Source organism: Psittacula echo (assembly GCF_963264785.1).
Source record: "Psittacula echo genome assembly, chromosome: 16".
Classification (NCBI taxonomy): domain Eukaryota; kingdom Metazoa; phylum Chordata; class Aves; order Psittaciformes; family Psittacidae; genus Psittacula; species Psittacula echo.
In genome coordinates this window covers 4,310,054-4,327,277 of record NC_137752.1, presented here as the reverse complement: position 1 = coordinate 4,327,277, position 17,224 = coordinate 4,310,054, and the positions used below count along the sequence as shown (strand labels likewise).

Sequence of the window (17,224 nt, the reverse complement as noted above, 5' to 3'; positions counted from 1 at the left end):
GTTGTTTCTTCTGCCTTTGCTAGCTATAAGTAATAAGCAATTAAAATTATATCTTTTCAACAGTGCTTTGAGCAGTGAACATCAGAATGGAAAAAGTACCTTTTAAAGCAGATAGACGAGTGAAGCTTTGTTCAGTCCTCCATTTATTTTTTGCTCAGGTATGATCTACAGATTGTTTGTTGTAACCAGGCAAAAACTTCAATGTTTTTAAGAGAAATTGCAAGAGTTATTCAATTCAGAACAACACTGAAGCAAAAACTGCTGGTAAGATACTTTGCCGATACATTTCATTTCCATGCTTGGTGTTCTTTAATATCAGTAACAGCTGCCACACCTACCGGAAAAACAAGTTTTCCTTCTCTTGGGTAAAGCACAGTTGCCTCCCATTAACTTATAAATTACAAATTTGAGTGTGGGGTTGTTGAAGCAAATCAAACCTAAGCACTCGGGGGACTTTCTTTCAGGCTACTTAATTTCCTTCTGGAATTGAATGCTGCGTGTTGACATAGCCACAGTTCACATACATACTCCAACAGAACTAGAAAAATGTACTATATATCAGTGCTTCTTGGGCAATCATTTCTTTAGTAACATACTATAGGCCTAATTAAAATAGGTAGATACAGATGAGTAAGTATGATATCTGAAACAACAGAAGATTCTAGAAGCAGAAAGAGCAAAATACAGAACTCAAGACACACCAGAACACAGAATCTTAAAGAAGTATGTAATTATTTGAGTGAAATTAATGGTTTTCCCAACATGTGACCCATGAATTTTGTCCCTTGAAATCAACAGCACAGATGTGTAGTCAGATATAAAGTCAGATTCATTAGGAACATTACATTTGTGTTTCCTCACTACAGAGAGTACTTGGCAAGTTTTAACTTCAAAAATATGTTTTCAGCATATTTAGAAGGGTTTATTTTATAATGAGAATAAAAACAATAATTCATTCTGGTTTTGTGTCTTTTCATTCCAATTACTATTCAGATAGAACATGATCTAAATTACAGAGCTTTGCTTTAATACTGAATTTAGCTAATGGCATCAATGGCTACCTGGCACCAGTTTGTTCTTTTTCAGTATTCCTTTTAATAGTAAAGAGCCCTTCTTCCTCCCTAGTGCATTTATGGACTGCAGTCAGATCACCTCCTACTTTTCCATTAAACGAGACAGGCAGTTCTAATACCATTTCCTAAGAAACACTCTTTCAACAGCTGCTTCTGCGCTGTTGGCCCAGTTTCAATTAACCTCTATCACAGGAGACCAGAAATCTCTGTTCCTTGTCCATTTGTACGTGACAGCAACAAGCCCTTATCATTGCCAGAAACATTATTTCTCAACACATGGTAGGATTATATTTTTTGCAGATGCATCACACTGCACAGATAGATGTAATCTTGTCATCAGCCAAGGATTAACACATCTAGCCAGTCTTTCAGCCGACTGCAGTTACACAATGTGTTTTCTTCATTGGCAAGGTCATACTAATAAAGATCTCTTGCCCCAGTTAGAATCACAGCATCGCAGAATGGTTCGGGTTGGACAGGACCTTTAAAGATCACCTAGTTCCAGCCCCTGCTGTGGGCAGGGACACCTTTCAGCAGATCAGGTTGCTCAGATTAATCACATTTCTCATTTCTTTTGCCATCGTCCTTCTAAAACCCACTCCAAAACCTTGTGTGTGACCAAGACTGTACTTACAAACTTGCATATATTTAAATCATGGGGTTTTCCCCTCCCTAAACCAAGGAACCACTCATTTCTTTTGCCACATTGTACCATTATGCTCATGAACGTTTATTAAACGCTCATTATAGGTTCTTCAATAGCTTGTCTATCTTAGATTTTTGGAATGGAAATTATTCAGTGTCACCTTCCAATTGAAATATTGCTTTTACCTCTGCTGTACAACTTCTCTTTTCAAACTTTTGTTTCCATCATCTTTCCTTAACCATCCACAATTAGAATTGTCCTTAAGAAAAGGTGGAACAAAGTGCTAATTCAGCTCAAGAGCCACTCCAAGGTCTAATCTCCCTCACATGTTCTCTGCATTGTGGCCTTCCTTTGCCATTTGCTTTCTTTGCACTGACACAGCTGAAGACCTTCTATGCTGCCGATTTCAGTATCTTTGCAATGCCTACATTGAGTTTGATTTTTGGTAACTCTCAGCTTACTACATTATCTCCTGCCTAGGGTGAGGATGGAGGACAACTGAGAGGATGTGACTGCAAAGTTTCAGTCCCTAATATCTAGTATTAGATTCAAGAGTATACAAAGAATAAACATCCGAATCCTTGGTTTATCCAGGGCCTAACTAAAAAGTCACCATTAACAAATAGCCTTATTAATTTCTTATTTTTGGAAACAAGTTATTCTCTATCCTCTGGTTTATGTTTTTTCACCAAAAGTAACAGACTGGTACCTAAATAAGAAATTCCAAACACTAACAATCATTCACCATCTTTATCTAGATTGTCTGTTGCTAATCTTGAAAGCTAATCTTTTTTCAGGAACACTCTTTGGAACACCAGTGTCCTTCCTCTCTCATACAACCCAAAGTCAGATGCTATTAAGCTGAGTGCAGTATTATCCCACTATTCCTAAAATATTGCTCCAGAAAAGTTTAAGCTGCCCCTTTCTAAACACAAGAAGGGAAGCCAGACACTGTTGCCATCTACTTAGTTTGTGCCATTGGAACTCAAAAACCACAGGTTTGCCTGTACAGTCATAAACTTCTCCACTATAATCCGCTGTACATCCCTAAGGCAAGTTTCTGCTATTGTAAACAATCAGACATTGTGTCCTTTGAGGCCGAACTGCTCAAGCATGAGGTTTAAGATTGTTCTTTCAGCTGTGTGTCTTTCACACTGCATTTGTTTTAGCTGGGACACAGTTAATTTTCTTATCAGGTTGTAAGGGGCTGTGTTTTAGATTTGTGACCAAATTTTGAACACACTGATGTTTGAGCTGAGGCTGAACAGTGCTTGCAGTGTCAAGGCCACCTCTGTTTCTCATGCTGCTCCCTCCTCCCTTTCCCAGGCATAAGGCAGCAAAAGTCTGCAGGGGACACAGCCGGGACTGCTGAACCAGCCTAAATAAAGGCCTGTTCCAGATGCTGTGGCAGCTGTTAAAGCTGGGGGAAGAAGGAGGAAAGGAGAGATATGCAGCATTATGGGATTTGTCTTCCCAAATCAGTGTGCTGTGATGGAGCCCTGCTTTCCTGGAAATGACTAAAACCCTACCGATGTGAAGCAGTAAATTCCTTATCTTGCTTTGCCTGTGCATGCAGCTTCGCTTTACCTCTTAAATTATGTCAATCCACAGCTTGTCTCACTTTTGCCCTTCCGACGTTCTTCCCCATCCTGCTGGGGGAGGAGGATGGAGGTAGTGAGTGAGCAGCTGTGTGGTGCTTCGCTGCCTACAACACAGGCTGAAACGGCTCTTGGGAGGAAGTACACATTCTTTAAAATTAAACTCCAGGTTTGGAGGGTGAGACTTCAAACACTTGTGTTTTGCAATTAACGTACACCTTTAACTTACCGTTAAGCACCAGTACCCCAAAACAATGCTACAGCTGAGCACCATCGGATTTGTTACTTGTTGAAATAAGGTTCCGAGCCCGCCGAGCCTCTTTTGCAAGCGATGCCGGTCACGGGATCCTGAGCAGGAGTCGCAGCAAGACACCCTCCGCGGTGCGACCAGACGGACGTGCCTCATGTCCCGCTGCTCCCCGCGTCCTCCATCCTGCGGGATCAGCGCGGGGCTGGGGGGACACGGGGGCAGCACCGCACACCATCAGCAGCCCCTGACCTCTCACCCCATGCCGTGCCAGCCCCGCTGACCCCGCGGCGCGCCTGCGCGCGGGCGCAGAGACCCTGCCGAGGCGGGACTGCCGCTTGCGCACCGAGGCACGGCGCGTACCGTGCGGGTCACCGGGCAGGGCAGCCCCGGGGCCGGTCGCTCTGGCCGCAGTTGAGGTTTCTCCGATGCGTTTATGGGGGAGGCCCCGAGCAAAACCGGGCGCTGGAGCAACGCGGCGGCCGGTGTCGGGAGGGCCGTGGACCGCCCCGCATAGGATGAACAGCACAGGGAGCGCGAGTGCGCAGGGAGAGGCTGTGCCTGGGAGGAGGAGGAGGGCTCCGGTCACTTCGCCTGGTTAAGTTATGTGAAATGGAAAAGCAGAAGCGACCTCCAGCTGGAAATCACTTTTGAAAAAGCAAAGGAAAATGTGATAGTTGAAGATGATAAAGCCAGGCGTTCACACCGGTACTTTTACTTTTTAGAGACAGCAACTGGTAGTTGAATCATTCCTACAACAAAATACATTCGTATGAGACCCTGTATGAGGATGGGATCTTTTCTGGTGGTGGCCATGTGTTACAGACCTTTCTTCCTGTGAGTAATCGATCATCTTAAATACACAGTGCATTTATTGTTGGGGAGAACATGGCATTAAATGCCTGTTGCAACACATCTGAATTTCATTGCTGCACTTAAAGTAGCAGCAACCCAACACAGTTAAGTTTCAGAGCCAAAGATGTGTATCTCCAGACGGATGTATCCCTGCTAAGACATATGTCACACTGATGGAACAACAATGTTATCAGGCCCTTCCCAACCATGTGCAAACATCCCCACAAAACTGGACTGAAAAGTAGTGGGCTGAGGCCTCAACCATCCTTGGATCAAATGATTTTTTCAATTTTGAAAATCTCTTCCCTGGATACCTTGATTCAGTTCACAAATCAAATGAATTAACCTTTGTATAGTATGCAGCAGGGATGTTCTCCTAAACCTCTGTATGATCTAAACTTCACGTGGAAGTGAATTTCATTTTGTGATTTTCAAATGATCTCCTCTGCCTCCCCACAACACAGGCAGCTCTTCATGTTCCCTCCTTATGACTGAGGTTTCACTTTTGAGCTTACAGTACAGTTTGATATAGAACCTTGTTAACATTCATAATCAATGATGAGTTGTATCTCCACAGTGTCGTATCCCTGATGAGGGACTCCCTGGGAAGGTTTGCTTGAAGGGGCATCCGACAGTGATAAATGAGGGCAACATCCATGGGAACATTCACACTGTTCCCATAAGCATGTAGGACAGAGTGGACTGAAGTCTGAATCACTTTTCGTGGATCAACTATCATTTTCTTGGGATTGAAAACTTCTTTCCTGTCAGGCTCCCTGTGAACATGGTTTAATATGTTAACACCAGGCACAGTATTCCAGGATGAGATGTTGAACATGGGAGTGGATACGGATTCTGGGAAAATATGGTTCTCAAAGAGGAAAACAGCAGTCCCTGGGTTCTGTTCCTGCAGGCTGCTCATCATGGTTTTCCAGTCAGGGTGCTTAAGGGGAAGAATTATTTCATCAGCATCAGTAAGAACCACAAACTTGCTCCTCTGCATATTACGGTATATACAGTCATTTAGAGCTGTGATTTGTCCATAGTAGCCAATGTCTTTTCCATCCATAGAAAAGTGCCATTTAGAAGAAACCTTGAGGTGTGAGTTTATTGGCCAGGGAATTATCTCTACAGTTCCTTCATCCATATATAACCTCAAGACTTTCTCCATCAGGTGGCTGCAGTTGTTCTTATAGATCACCACTTTCTGTACTCCAAGAATCTTGTACATCTCCATGCTCTGTATAAACTGCAAGACATTGTTGTAGTGGCCAAACATGGCAGAGATGCACACAGTGAAGTCAACAGGGAAGGGCTCAGCCTTGCGGTTTTTGATCTCAAAGCTCGGCAGCTGGTCAATATTTCCAAGTGGAGACTGGTGAATGGATACATGCGTTGGGTCGCAGTTTTCAGGTTCCAAACAAACTATATCTGCTGCACCGTAAGGGAACCCAAATCTATCTGAGTGAACATCGATTGTTGCTTTTGATACATAGATCTTTCCATCGGGCTGACAGCAGAACCAGCAGAACAGTTCTTTTACCTCTTCATGGTGAACAATCCCGATCACACGAGTGACTTTGCCTTCTCTGTTGTCAAAGTACGGGGATATAATAAAAGTTCTGTTATCTATTAATGGTGTTATAACATCTTGAGCAGGTTTACCCCTACAAAGCCGGCCTGCTGGACGGGCTGTTGTTGTCTGGGGGAAGATTTTTCTGGCGATGTTATTCTGTAGCTGAGGATCTTTCCAGTAGGAGATTAAAGCAGTTGCAAAAATAAGAATACACGTGGCAACAGCACAAATACGTTTCTTTCCACAGTGTATCATTGCTGAATTTCACGTTTTGGAACTTCACAGGTCTTTACACTCAGTTTTCTGTTCACTTTCTCTAAAACAGAACAAACACACAACCCCCCCGCATTTTCAGTATTTCGCCAAAAAGAATAAATATTTTGTATTCAACTGTATCTTCTTAAACACAATAGTTACTATTTTGATACTTCAGACTTTAGTATGAAAGCTTGGTTTTTCATACAGGTTTGGAATGCACTCCAAACTTTATTATATTTTACTCTACATTTGAGCCCAGTGCAACAGTTTCAGCTGGTTTAGTATATAGTAATGGTAATACAGTGTAATTTGAATCACTTTAAGGCCTGGAAGAAATTTTATGTTAGTGAAAACCCACAATCTCTATCTTTTGGTATTCCAATAAGCTTGTGAAACTGCAGTTACCCTTTCCCCCTCTTCCTCCTAAGTAAAGGTGCCGTGAACAGAAATTCAAATTGCCTTTTCTTGTACTGTCACAATCTCTCAGTTTCCTGATTGTCAAGTCACAAAGAAAATGTTTTCAGAGCCTAGTAGGATCTTATGGTAGTCAATGTTACCTAGGAAAAGAGGTTTGAATTGAACCTTTTTGCTTGTTCAGGGGGCTGAGATTACCTTAAATGTAAACTGCTTTTGCCACTAAAGATGCTCAGATCACAGTTCTAAATCTACCAGTGTTTTCAGTGGGACTCAAAGTGACTGAGGAAGGTAGAGATAATCACAGAATCCTGACAGAAACTTTTCTGGGGAGGATAATTTACTGCAAATGCCCTGTGGGGGTGGTTGTGGAGGGGGGGAAGTAGACTGCGTGGTTCTAATTTATGGCCTGGGCTTAAACCACGACAATAAGAGATGGGACAAATTTATGAAAGGGTGAGATGAAACAAAGCGCTAATAAAGTTCCTCATCATTAATGCCTGTCACTTTTATTTACAGAAATACAGCGTTCAGTTGTTTGGGGTTTTTTGGTACAGATGCTAACTGCAAAAACCATTACATTGTTTTGGTGAAAAATGTTTTCAACTGACAGTCTTACACCAGGCAGAAATATACCTCAAAAACTTCCTGTTAAATCAGGCTTGGGAAATTTACATAAAATTGCATGCATTTTTAAGATTTAAGGAATGTTAGAAAACCAGTATTCTCTTCCTGCAATAAAGACCTAATGTCAAAATCCACCCATGGCAAGTACTACTTTCTAGCCGATATAAAAAGAGAGCAATTCCTGTATATCCATCTGCACAGAAGTCTCCATCTTAGTTTTACATGTAAGTTACGTAAGGCAGGAAGTTCACTCAAATGTTCCCTTGTATCTCATGTCTTGTACATTAAACAATTTGTTTCAACTATGTGCAAGCAACCTTTTGATATTGTTTCTCTTCGTGAATTTTGTATGCATGTGTTTCCCAATTTGGACAATGCAAATTCATCCTAATAGCTTATTTTTAGACTAACAACGAGTAGTTTTAGCATGCCAAAAGCATTATGAAGCATTTGATCTGGAAAAAAGTAAACTAGCATTCCTATTGGAAACCAGAGGCCTTCTAGGGCATGAATGATGACTGTGAGTAAAACTTTACAGACAGGGACTATAAAGAAACAAGTAAGTCCCTTTTACATAAAGTAGCCTACAAAAAGGACAGAAGCACAGAGAGATCTATGTACTCTCTTTAAATAATCTAGTGTTTTCTCCCCAAAGAGAGGCATGTCTGGAAACCTCCAGTGGTTGCTAACTTTCATCCATTGCTGTTTTTCACCTTGACCAGCTCAAAGGGAAGTACGCTGATTTTCCAAGAAAGGGCATCATTTCCCAAATATAAAATATGATTTTGGGTTCAGGCTTGTGCCACCTCTTTTGGAATCCACAGGCTGCAGCCATTACCTGATGTCTACTGAACTAGGGGACTAAAAATGCCTGGAATCCACAGGCTGCAACCATTACCTGATGTCCACTGAACTAGGGGACTAAAAATGCTGTTTCTATTGTTCAGGTTCATTAAAAAAAATGCAGCATTTCAACTATTTTCAAAGCAATAATTTCTAAGCAGAATTATCCACTGTCATTCTGATAAAGGATTATATTTGTGAAGTTTTTAAGAGGTACTCATTGTACCGCTTTGTACTGTTCTCTGTTCAAATGAACATACGTTGGCAAAGCCTCACTTCATATACGATAATATTCCAAAGCTGAGCAAACAACCAGTTTCACTGTGTCTGATATCACTGTGGTCTCAGTTACTAAATGAAATATTTGTCTGCTCTCAAACAGAAAAATATATCTCCTCTTTAAAAGAAGAGTTTGAAAATACTTCAGCGACTCTGGACTTTCTCTGCCTGTTCAGGTTAATACCACTTGCAGGACAGAGAAGAAACTGGAAGACAACTTTTTACTGCAAGGTATGTTATATCAACACAGTTCAAGAAACTTATTCACACAAAAAAAATAAAAGTCTTGTTTTTAATACCTTGCTCTTACTGAAACTTTATAAATCTGACACCCATTTTGCCTGGAATAATTAAATAACACCTCAACATTTTTCAGTTGTTATGTAAACAGAAAACAATGGAGTTCATGTTTGCTATGTGCAATTTTGGTATTTCAAACACATAAAATCATGCCCTCCTTAACCTAAGAGGAATCAAACGATAGTGCATTTACTCACAGTTTTAAGCCTCTTCATCTAGCACTTCATCCTTTGCCGTGGTCCAATTCCGCTTTATGCTTCCATTGAAATGAGAGACCTTGGAACTTTGCTCATTCCCCAGCATCTGCTTCCTCTACAATTCTATTAGTACTTTTGTCAGCCTGTGGGGAAATCCCACAACTTTGTTAGCTTCCTGTATACAGCAAATCAATTTGCTTTTTGTTCTGTTATTTTCTCACATAAGTAACTTTAATTAATACAAACTTCAGCTGATGTTTATGCTATCTCAGCCTCTCAACAGTTATGTGTATTAACTCAGACAATGAGAGATGACAATTTTTGGGCGTTTTCGGGTAAGCTTCCTCTGTTAAAATTCTCTCTTTCACTTTCTAGTGACACCAAATCAACAGAGCAATTGTGTGCACAGTTGTGAAACCAAAAAAACCCCAACCTAGTATTTCATCACATCAACCTTAAATCTACCACAGAAGGTGTCTGAAATAATAGGTGGATGTAGAATTATAGAATGGTTTGGGTTGGAAAGCACCTTAAAGCTCACCCAGTTCCAACCCTCTGCCACGGGCAGGGACACCTTCCACTAGAGCAGCTTGCTCCAAGCCCCTGTGTCCAACCTGGCCTTGAACACTGCCAGGGATGGGGCAGCCACAGCTTCTCTGGGCACCCTGTGCCAGCGCCTCAGCACCCTCACAGGGAAGAACTTCTTCATTATAGCCAAACTAAATCTCCCCTCTGTCACTTTAGAGCCATTCTGCCTTGTCCTGTCACTCCATGCCCGTGTAAAAAGTTCCTCTCAGATGTCACTTGATTGGCTGGTGGGGCTGCATTAATAACTAACATAAACAGTAACTTAAATGGAAGTAGACGTGAAGAAGAATGGAACGATTTATTCTGGGGAAAAACCTGGATTTGCCTACTTTACTAGCTGTTTAGAGAGAAAGAAAAACCTTTCTTCTTTTAATAGGAGTGCTTGCAATTTTATTTTAAATTTTATTACTGTGCAAACTTTTCTATGCAAATAACTTTTTATTGCTATGCAAAGACACACATCTTCAGCTGTCTTAGATACGAAAAGGGAAATTGCAGCAGTAGCTTGATTACAGCTGAAGTATTTTAAAGGGGAAATTCAAACTGTAGCCATTACTCAGCAGTGGTAATTCATGACTGAGGAATGATCTGGCATGGAGGGCAAGAAGGCCTAACTGTCAATTGAATAATCTGTGTGGGAGCAGGGACCAGAAACAGAAACTCCCTTGCCAATAAGAAATGCTGCAGTAACTGCCACATCATGTGTGTGCCAGCACTCACAAGATCAGTGCTCATGCAAATGCACATCCAAACATAGCTCACATTGTACCTCTGCAGACTCCTCATAGAACTGCTTAATTCAGAATGCTTAATTAAGCATAGAATGCTTAATTCACCTCAAGGGGCACAATAAACATTCCCCAGCATTTTTTACTGTTATTTATGTTTACTTGTTTATCTACCATTCTGTGTCAGCACAGTTATGGCAAAATAAATAGATAAATATAAATCAACAGAATAAAGATGCAGTTTTCAACAACCTTAGAAGTTCTTCAACATTGCCTGGGAATAAGACAACCAGAAAGAAGTGTCCACCCCAGCTCCTGTCTGAAGCATAGCTGCTTGTGTAATGTCATTGTGCCATTTAGGTAACATTGCCATGCAATTGCAATGGCAATGTTAACAAGTCTTTATACACATGGTCTTTTTTTTCAAGTAAAACAAGGTAACAACAACTAAGCTAGCCTCAGGAATCCATCAGTAACTTTGATACTAAGCAAAACTGTTTATTACATGACTAATAGCCGTTTCCCTTTGCCACAGTTCAGTATTAGAAATTTTGATCCCTTTTGGGCCTATTTTGTCAGCAGAACCACTAGGACAACATTTTCAAACATGTATGTTGTTAAACTTCCTTGAATTCTAAACCATATTATTATTATTTATCAAGTCCTTACAGGAACTATTTGCAAAAGGAGTCTGAATTTCTGCTTGACTTCCACTTCAGAAGAAGTCAGCTGGGGGGCAAGGGAGGGGAAGAAGTAACCAGCATGTCACTTTGCTGACTTGCTTCTCTCTTCTCGTAACACTTGTTGTACTGATGTGAGCTGTCACACGGAGGAACAACTGCTGATTCACTCTTCTCAGAAAGCAGACAGAGAGCTCTGATTGGATCATACCTTTCATTACAAAAGTTTTTCGAAGGCTGAAGAAGGTTGCCAGTAACTTATGCTATTATTATAACTGCAGGGAGTGTTATAAAAGTGGCATTTCATGATTTGCCTAGTTAGTGCTTCCGAGAGAGAAGCCTGTACACACTACTCAGTGCACATTACTCGAAGTGCAGTACACACTACTCAATACTCAGTGGGGCTGAGGCTGTCATTCTGGTTCCAGAGATTGTTCAGGTGCTAGATACACAGACTGGAATAGGGCAGTTTTAAGTGGCCTATGTATGTGAGTTCATGGAACCAATTTGCTAATTCCTGGGAAAAGTGGTGGACTTACAGTGTGTAGTTAGCAGTGCAGTCAAATCTCCCCTGTATTCAGCCTGTTAATGCTCAGCAGCGTAAGCAACAAATGTCAGTATGAAACGATCATGATCTGTGAAATTCTCATTTACAGAAAGCAAAGGTTTCGAAAACACACTAATAACTCCCCCCATCACTAAATGCAAAGGTTTTAAGAGCTTTAGGTAAGGTTTTGAATTTCTGTATGTTTGTTTTAAAAAGTTTAGAGTGAACAGTTCTACAGCTACCTAATATTAAGTATACTCTTCGGTCGACTAACATCAAAAAGGAACCTGCCCTAAAAGCACTACAGTCTTGTTTTGTTTTTCTCAAGTAGGTTCAGGTTGTGAAGCCCTTGAGCACCAACAGCTGCAGTGCACACCCAGTCACTTCTGGAGAACTTTCAGGTAAACACTTTAGCCATCTGACTGGAAATCTTAAAATCTCATTTCTTGGTTTTACTGTGAGAAGTAGGAAAGTCTGTACTAAGACAATTTTAACTAGTTGTCTGCAGCTTTTCTATGTGCAACAGAGATTCATACCAGACAGAATTTTGTCCGTTTTGGCTGTCAACTGTGTTTTCCTAATACTCAAGTTTTATTTAAATACACTTCTCTATGCTAATAATTCGCATTTCCATTACTGAAAAGGAAATCAAATACTTGGCACTATCTTATCCACTCTGTTGTGTTTTATACCATCTTGCACTTATGTTTTGTTTAATTGTAGTGTAAGTTCTTTAGGTAATAATGACAATGCAATTTGTAACACTAGTGGCACATTCTTCTATGGTGACTGCAACCAATAAGCATAAACTAAAGAGAGAAACTTGGCAGAAACAAAAGTGAAGTTAGTTTACACTTGTACTGTACAAAATTACCAAGAGGAATGAAGTTACACAGCCACGCAGCAGCTTCATTTTCATATTTTCCTATGGCATTCTTTTTGCCTTTTATTCAAACAACTTTTCTTGCTAAATAACCCGTTTCAGATAGTTAAGCAACCGTTCTGTCATAGTTTTCTCTTCCTGACCGTAACAACAACCTACTCTTTCCTCATCCTATCTTCTCTACACATCTGTTCTTGCAAAATCCACCTATGCCTCTGTCCAATTTCAGGTATGTTTCATATTTTTGCTACAAACACACATTTCTGCTTCCCTCCTCCTCATTTTGTTTTTTTTACCCTCTACAGAAAAGACATAAACTAGGCCTAGAATCCAGCTCAGCTGTGGATGTCTCCATGTCTCAGCATTCAGCCCATCACACAGAATGTGTCAGAGCAGCAAGGGCTGGTGGCTCTGACAGCAACAAGCATTTGGGAACACCAGTTACTTAAAAAAACTGACCAAAAACTAATACAAACCCCCTCCAACACCATGATAAAACAAGTCATTATTAGGAAAAAGAAAAAAGTCCTTCACCTTTAAGACTTCACATTTACTTTCATAGAGCTGTAGTACAACACCAGAGCTGCAGCAGTTTGTGCTGGGCACTTTCGATTTTCCAAAGGGCTTGTGCTCATGCCTAGAGTCCTTTTCTAAAGAACTGTGTCCCTTTGTAGATGGAGGTGACTCCAAACGTCTAAACTGACCTTTGACTTCCAGTTTCTTCAGTGAAATCTCCATTCTAGGTCTCCTCTCATGGTCCCTATCATGATGTCAGGAGATTATTAAGCTGAAGGAAGAGTGGGGGTCAGCAAGAGGCGTCTCTCAGTCTGATTCGCTGTGACTTTATGCAAGCCACCAACAGAAGGAAGCAGGCCACTGTCAGTTGGACTTCGTACTGATGTGTTCCTCTTTCCTGGCAGAGCTTTTCTTGGTGGCTACATTAATTGTTAATTAACTAGAGAGAGAGGAGAATGTTTGAACATGTTAAAAACCATCCTGAAATACACTGACAGGTTTCTGTGTTTCTGTGGAAACAGAAAGTTCACTGAGCATTTCTGTGTATTCTGCCTGGTGAAAGGTAAGAGAGAACAGTGAACTTCAGAGACAGGTAAGAAGGGAGACTAAAGGGTTCACTCAGACAGAAAGGACTCACCTGGCCCATTTACCTTAAAGCAAAAGTGAAGTAGCTCATGAAAAAGGAAGAATAAAAACCCAACCACCTCCCCCTTCTGGCCCTTTCTTCTCTTCCCCTTTACTCAGTTCAGCAAATTTAGAAAACCTTTAGACTCACCACTTGGTGATCTCTTTAGGTCTGATGGAGCCTTGTCCTCCTCGTAGTACATTCCAAGGTTAGCAGTGTGGGGTAAGCCCAAGTGTGAATTTTGCTCCCTGGGTGAGCCCCATATCACCTCTCCCTTTCTGAAAATACACACAGGGGAATAAACCTTTTCAGCTCTTTATAAATTAGTTACCTCTGAACTGTCATGCAAACATCCTTATTTTTGCTGCTGTAAAACCTAGGAAGCCCTCTCTGGTTGCGGAGGGGTTCAGCACATGTGATGCTTCTGTAGAAAACAATTTATACAAAACAATAGGTTATATTAACTGTCATATACAACATACAAGGTGCTCAGCTTCATAGAGTGATCCAAAAACATGGCTGCAAAAATGGTGTTTTTAATGACTAAGTAACTTTCATAACTCAACAGCTGTGCAAACACACGCTTTTACTCTGCCACCTGCATTCACACTTACTATCTGAAGATCCAAGTCTCCTCAGCAACCCTCTTTGAGGCTGATAAGCGAAATAGAAACTATTCCCTCCCCACTCTCAACTGTCGAAAGAATTAAAACAATTGTGCTACTAAACAATGCAGGCAGGACTAGTTGGAATTCCGAATATGCTGTACCTGAAAGCAGCAAAGAACATCTTGTAATTGAAAGTAAGGGGTTTGTTATTGTTTGTTTTTCTTTAATCTTCACCTACTCATTCCTGCACCAGCTGGCTGCACCTTACCTTGCTTTCCATTTCCTTGCTTTTGCTCCATGACGTTACCCTCTAAAAGACAACGCATACATTCATTGTGTTCGTGTCAATCAGGTTCACATAACCAGTTTTGTATTATCACAAGCAACGGTAACCACTTTGCTACAAGTACTTTCCAGTGTTTTCAGAGTTCTGCAGTGTTCCTATGTGTTCAAAAAGTTATCATTTTATTTAGTGGTATCAATTAACAAATCGGATGTAAAATAATATATCTAGCTGCTTACTTACTTTTTTATTCTGCAGAATTGGACAGACTTTTCTCTATATGTACACTACAACAAATGGATTTGCTTCCTGACCTTGCTTACTTTTTACTTGGTCACAACATGCTTGCAAACCCAAAGCAGGGACCATCGGAAGCAAGTAATCACTTGGAACACAATCTGTTCTTCCTTAAATCTGAAAAGCTGATTTCTGGCAGTAAGAGCATGGCTACAGACAAAGGCCCGAAATAAAAAGGATACTTCCTCCAATTCATTACTATCCTAATTTTCTTATGCACAACTGTGTTTTAGATGACGCAAAATGGGTGTTTTCATCCTTCCTAACATGCTTATCTGAGTTACTTTCACATCTGAAGTCTGCTGAGACATGAACTTTGACTTTTTTCTTTACACTCCCCCTAAACAAAGAGAATTTCAGAATCTGGTAAATAAATGTTCACAGTAGTACATCACAGCTATGAAAATACAACCACCATCACTGATCTCAGAACAAAAATCAATGCAATTTACCAGTGCCCTCACTCACATACCCAGGACAGCCTGGCATCTAAAGTAGGAACAAACTTATTAAAGATTTCATTTTGGTTTTTCTTCCCCAGGTTACAAATAAAAGGCTTGGACATCAGGAGCATTTAATGAGCTCTTCAGTACTCATCTTTGGGTGTTTCATCACAAAAGCATGTTCCCTTATAGTGAAATACTGAAATGCAGAAAGCAGTCCTTTTTTTCCCTGTAATTTGCCATTATTATTGTTACAGAGACAATCTGGCATATGGTGATTGTTGCCTTTCCTTCCTAATGCCTCACTTTGTTTATTTTCTATCCTGTTGGCTATGGAGAGGAAAGGAATTCCAAAGAATTTTAGCATTTAAACTGATGCTGTCAGTGCAAAGAACCGTTTGGTAGATCTAAGAGACACTTTACTGATGCTTCCCTTATAAAATATTTACAGTGAAACACTGAACATGACCCTGGAAAAAAACTGTACAGATCCAAGTGATTTCCAGGACTACAAAGCAATTACCCCCCCCCCGCCCGAACCAGTCTTCCTGTTTCTGGAGGATAACAGGAAAAGGAGTCCATTTCAGGAAGGGGATATGTGCTTTCTTTTTCAGTTCTAAAAGTAGCTATTTTATATGAGCTGGTTTTGGTCATAGTAGGTAAGAATTTATCTCTCAAGCAACTGCTCATGAAATTATGTTTCTGCAAAAATTAAAGCACCTTCTTTGTCAGTCATAACATGGACCTTATTTGCCTTGAATGGGGAATTACAGCATGGTTTGGGTTGAAGGGACCTTAAAGCCCATCTAGTTCTAACCCCCTGCCAATGGGCAGGGACACATTCTACTAGGGCAGGTTGCTCCGAGCCCCATCCAACCTGGCCCTGAACACTGCCAGGGATGGAGCAACCTGCTCCAGTGTTTCATCAAACAAAAATACATTTCTTAGGAAAAGAGCAGCATAGGTTTGTCTCCACTTCTTTGGACTTTCCAAATCCCACTTAAAAAAAAAGGCAAATTTGGAAGGTTTTTCAATTTTCTGTTACAAATTTGGATTCTGTTGTATTTATACTATTAAATGGCTACACATTGTGCACTATAAAGTCTCTTCAACTCTATTACCACTGATTCACAAATAAAGCATGCTTACTGCCTTTAAGCTCACATGTTCCTTCTATACCTTTACTAGTCTTTTTCAGAATATTTTATTGTTAACAGCATACACAGTCTGCACAATTTTCAACTTACAACCAAATGCAATTTGCTGCTGAAGTAAACAAACTTTTTCTTCTTTTTTTTTACATTATTTAATTAGTGAAACAATCATTATCAATGTAACAAACTGAAAAATACAGCAACTCGATACAAGACTGAGGTAACAAAATACTTCGCCAAAACCTAGATTCCAACGCCAGGGTTATTATGGGTGAGACAGTTCACAAGGGTTAAAGAAAGAGGCCTCACACAAATGGCATGCAGTGGACTGCTGGAAAATACCGCCAAATATAGTGCAACGGTTTTCACACAAAACAAACCCAATGTTGAAATCGGTTTACACTGTAATGTGACAAATAAGTCGCCATTTGAAAACTACTTTATTTGCCTCGTTTTAGTGCTATTTAGAAAAACATACATTTTGGCACTGACATCAAAATTGCACATTAATAAATTAATAATATTGCCTACATACATTTTCTATCTTCACAATTCTGACAGAATGTTTATTTGTATCCAACTATTGCAGTTACTCTCTTTGATGGATGAAAACTTGTATGGTCTGTAATATTTTTGTGAAAACGCTGTATTAATCAGGACTAATATGTAATAATTTGTATTTCAATAGCAGCTTTTAATTCACATTAGAAGTACCAGATGACAGCAAATAGTACCAAATGACAGCAAAAAAACTCAAATCAGCAGCTACAAACTGTTTAATACTTAAAAAACCACTTAAAATTTTTTTGAGATATTTAAGTAATATCCTTATACTGCCATAATGCTGATTTTTTGTCATATGGGGCAGCAATTTCACAATTGTGCTATACTGAAAAGATGTTTACCTGACTGTTGTGTAAAAGTATTAAGTGCTGTGTTCATCTTTATTCTATACAACA

The 17,224-nt window shown here is 40.2% G+C and overlaps 1 protein-coding gene across 1 annotated transcript; it reads right to left on the bottom strand.

Moving 5' to 3' along the window:
- Positions 1–4,930: 4,930 nt before the first annotated feature.
- Positions 4,931–9,051, bottom strand: LOC308227846 (uncharacterized protein; the record flags this gene model as incomplete). The annotated part of the gene is made up of 2 exons (XM_080630736.1): positions 8,914–9,051; positions 4,931–6,311 (listed from the first exon to the last, which is right to left on the bottom strand). The coding sequence occupies exon 2, from the start codon at positions 6,248–6,250 to the stop codon at positions 4,931–4,933; it is 1,320 nt and encodes a 439-aa protein (XP_080486862.1). The 5' UTR covers positions 6,251–6,311; positions 8,914–9,051.
- Positions 9,052–17,224: the final 8,173 nt, after the last annotated feature.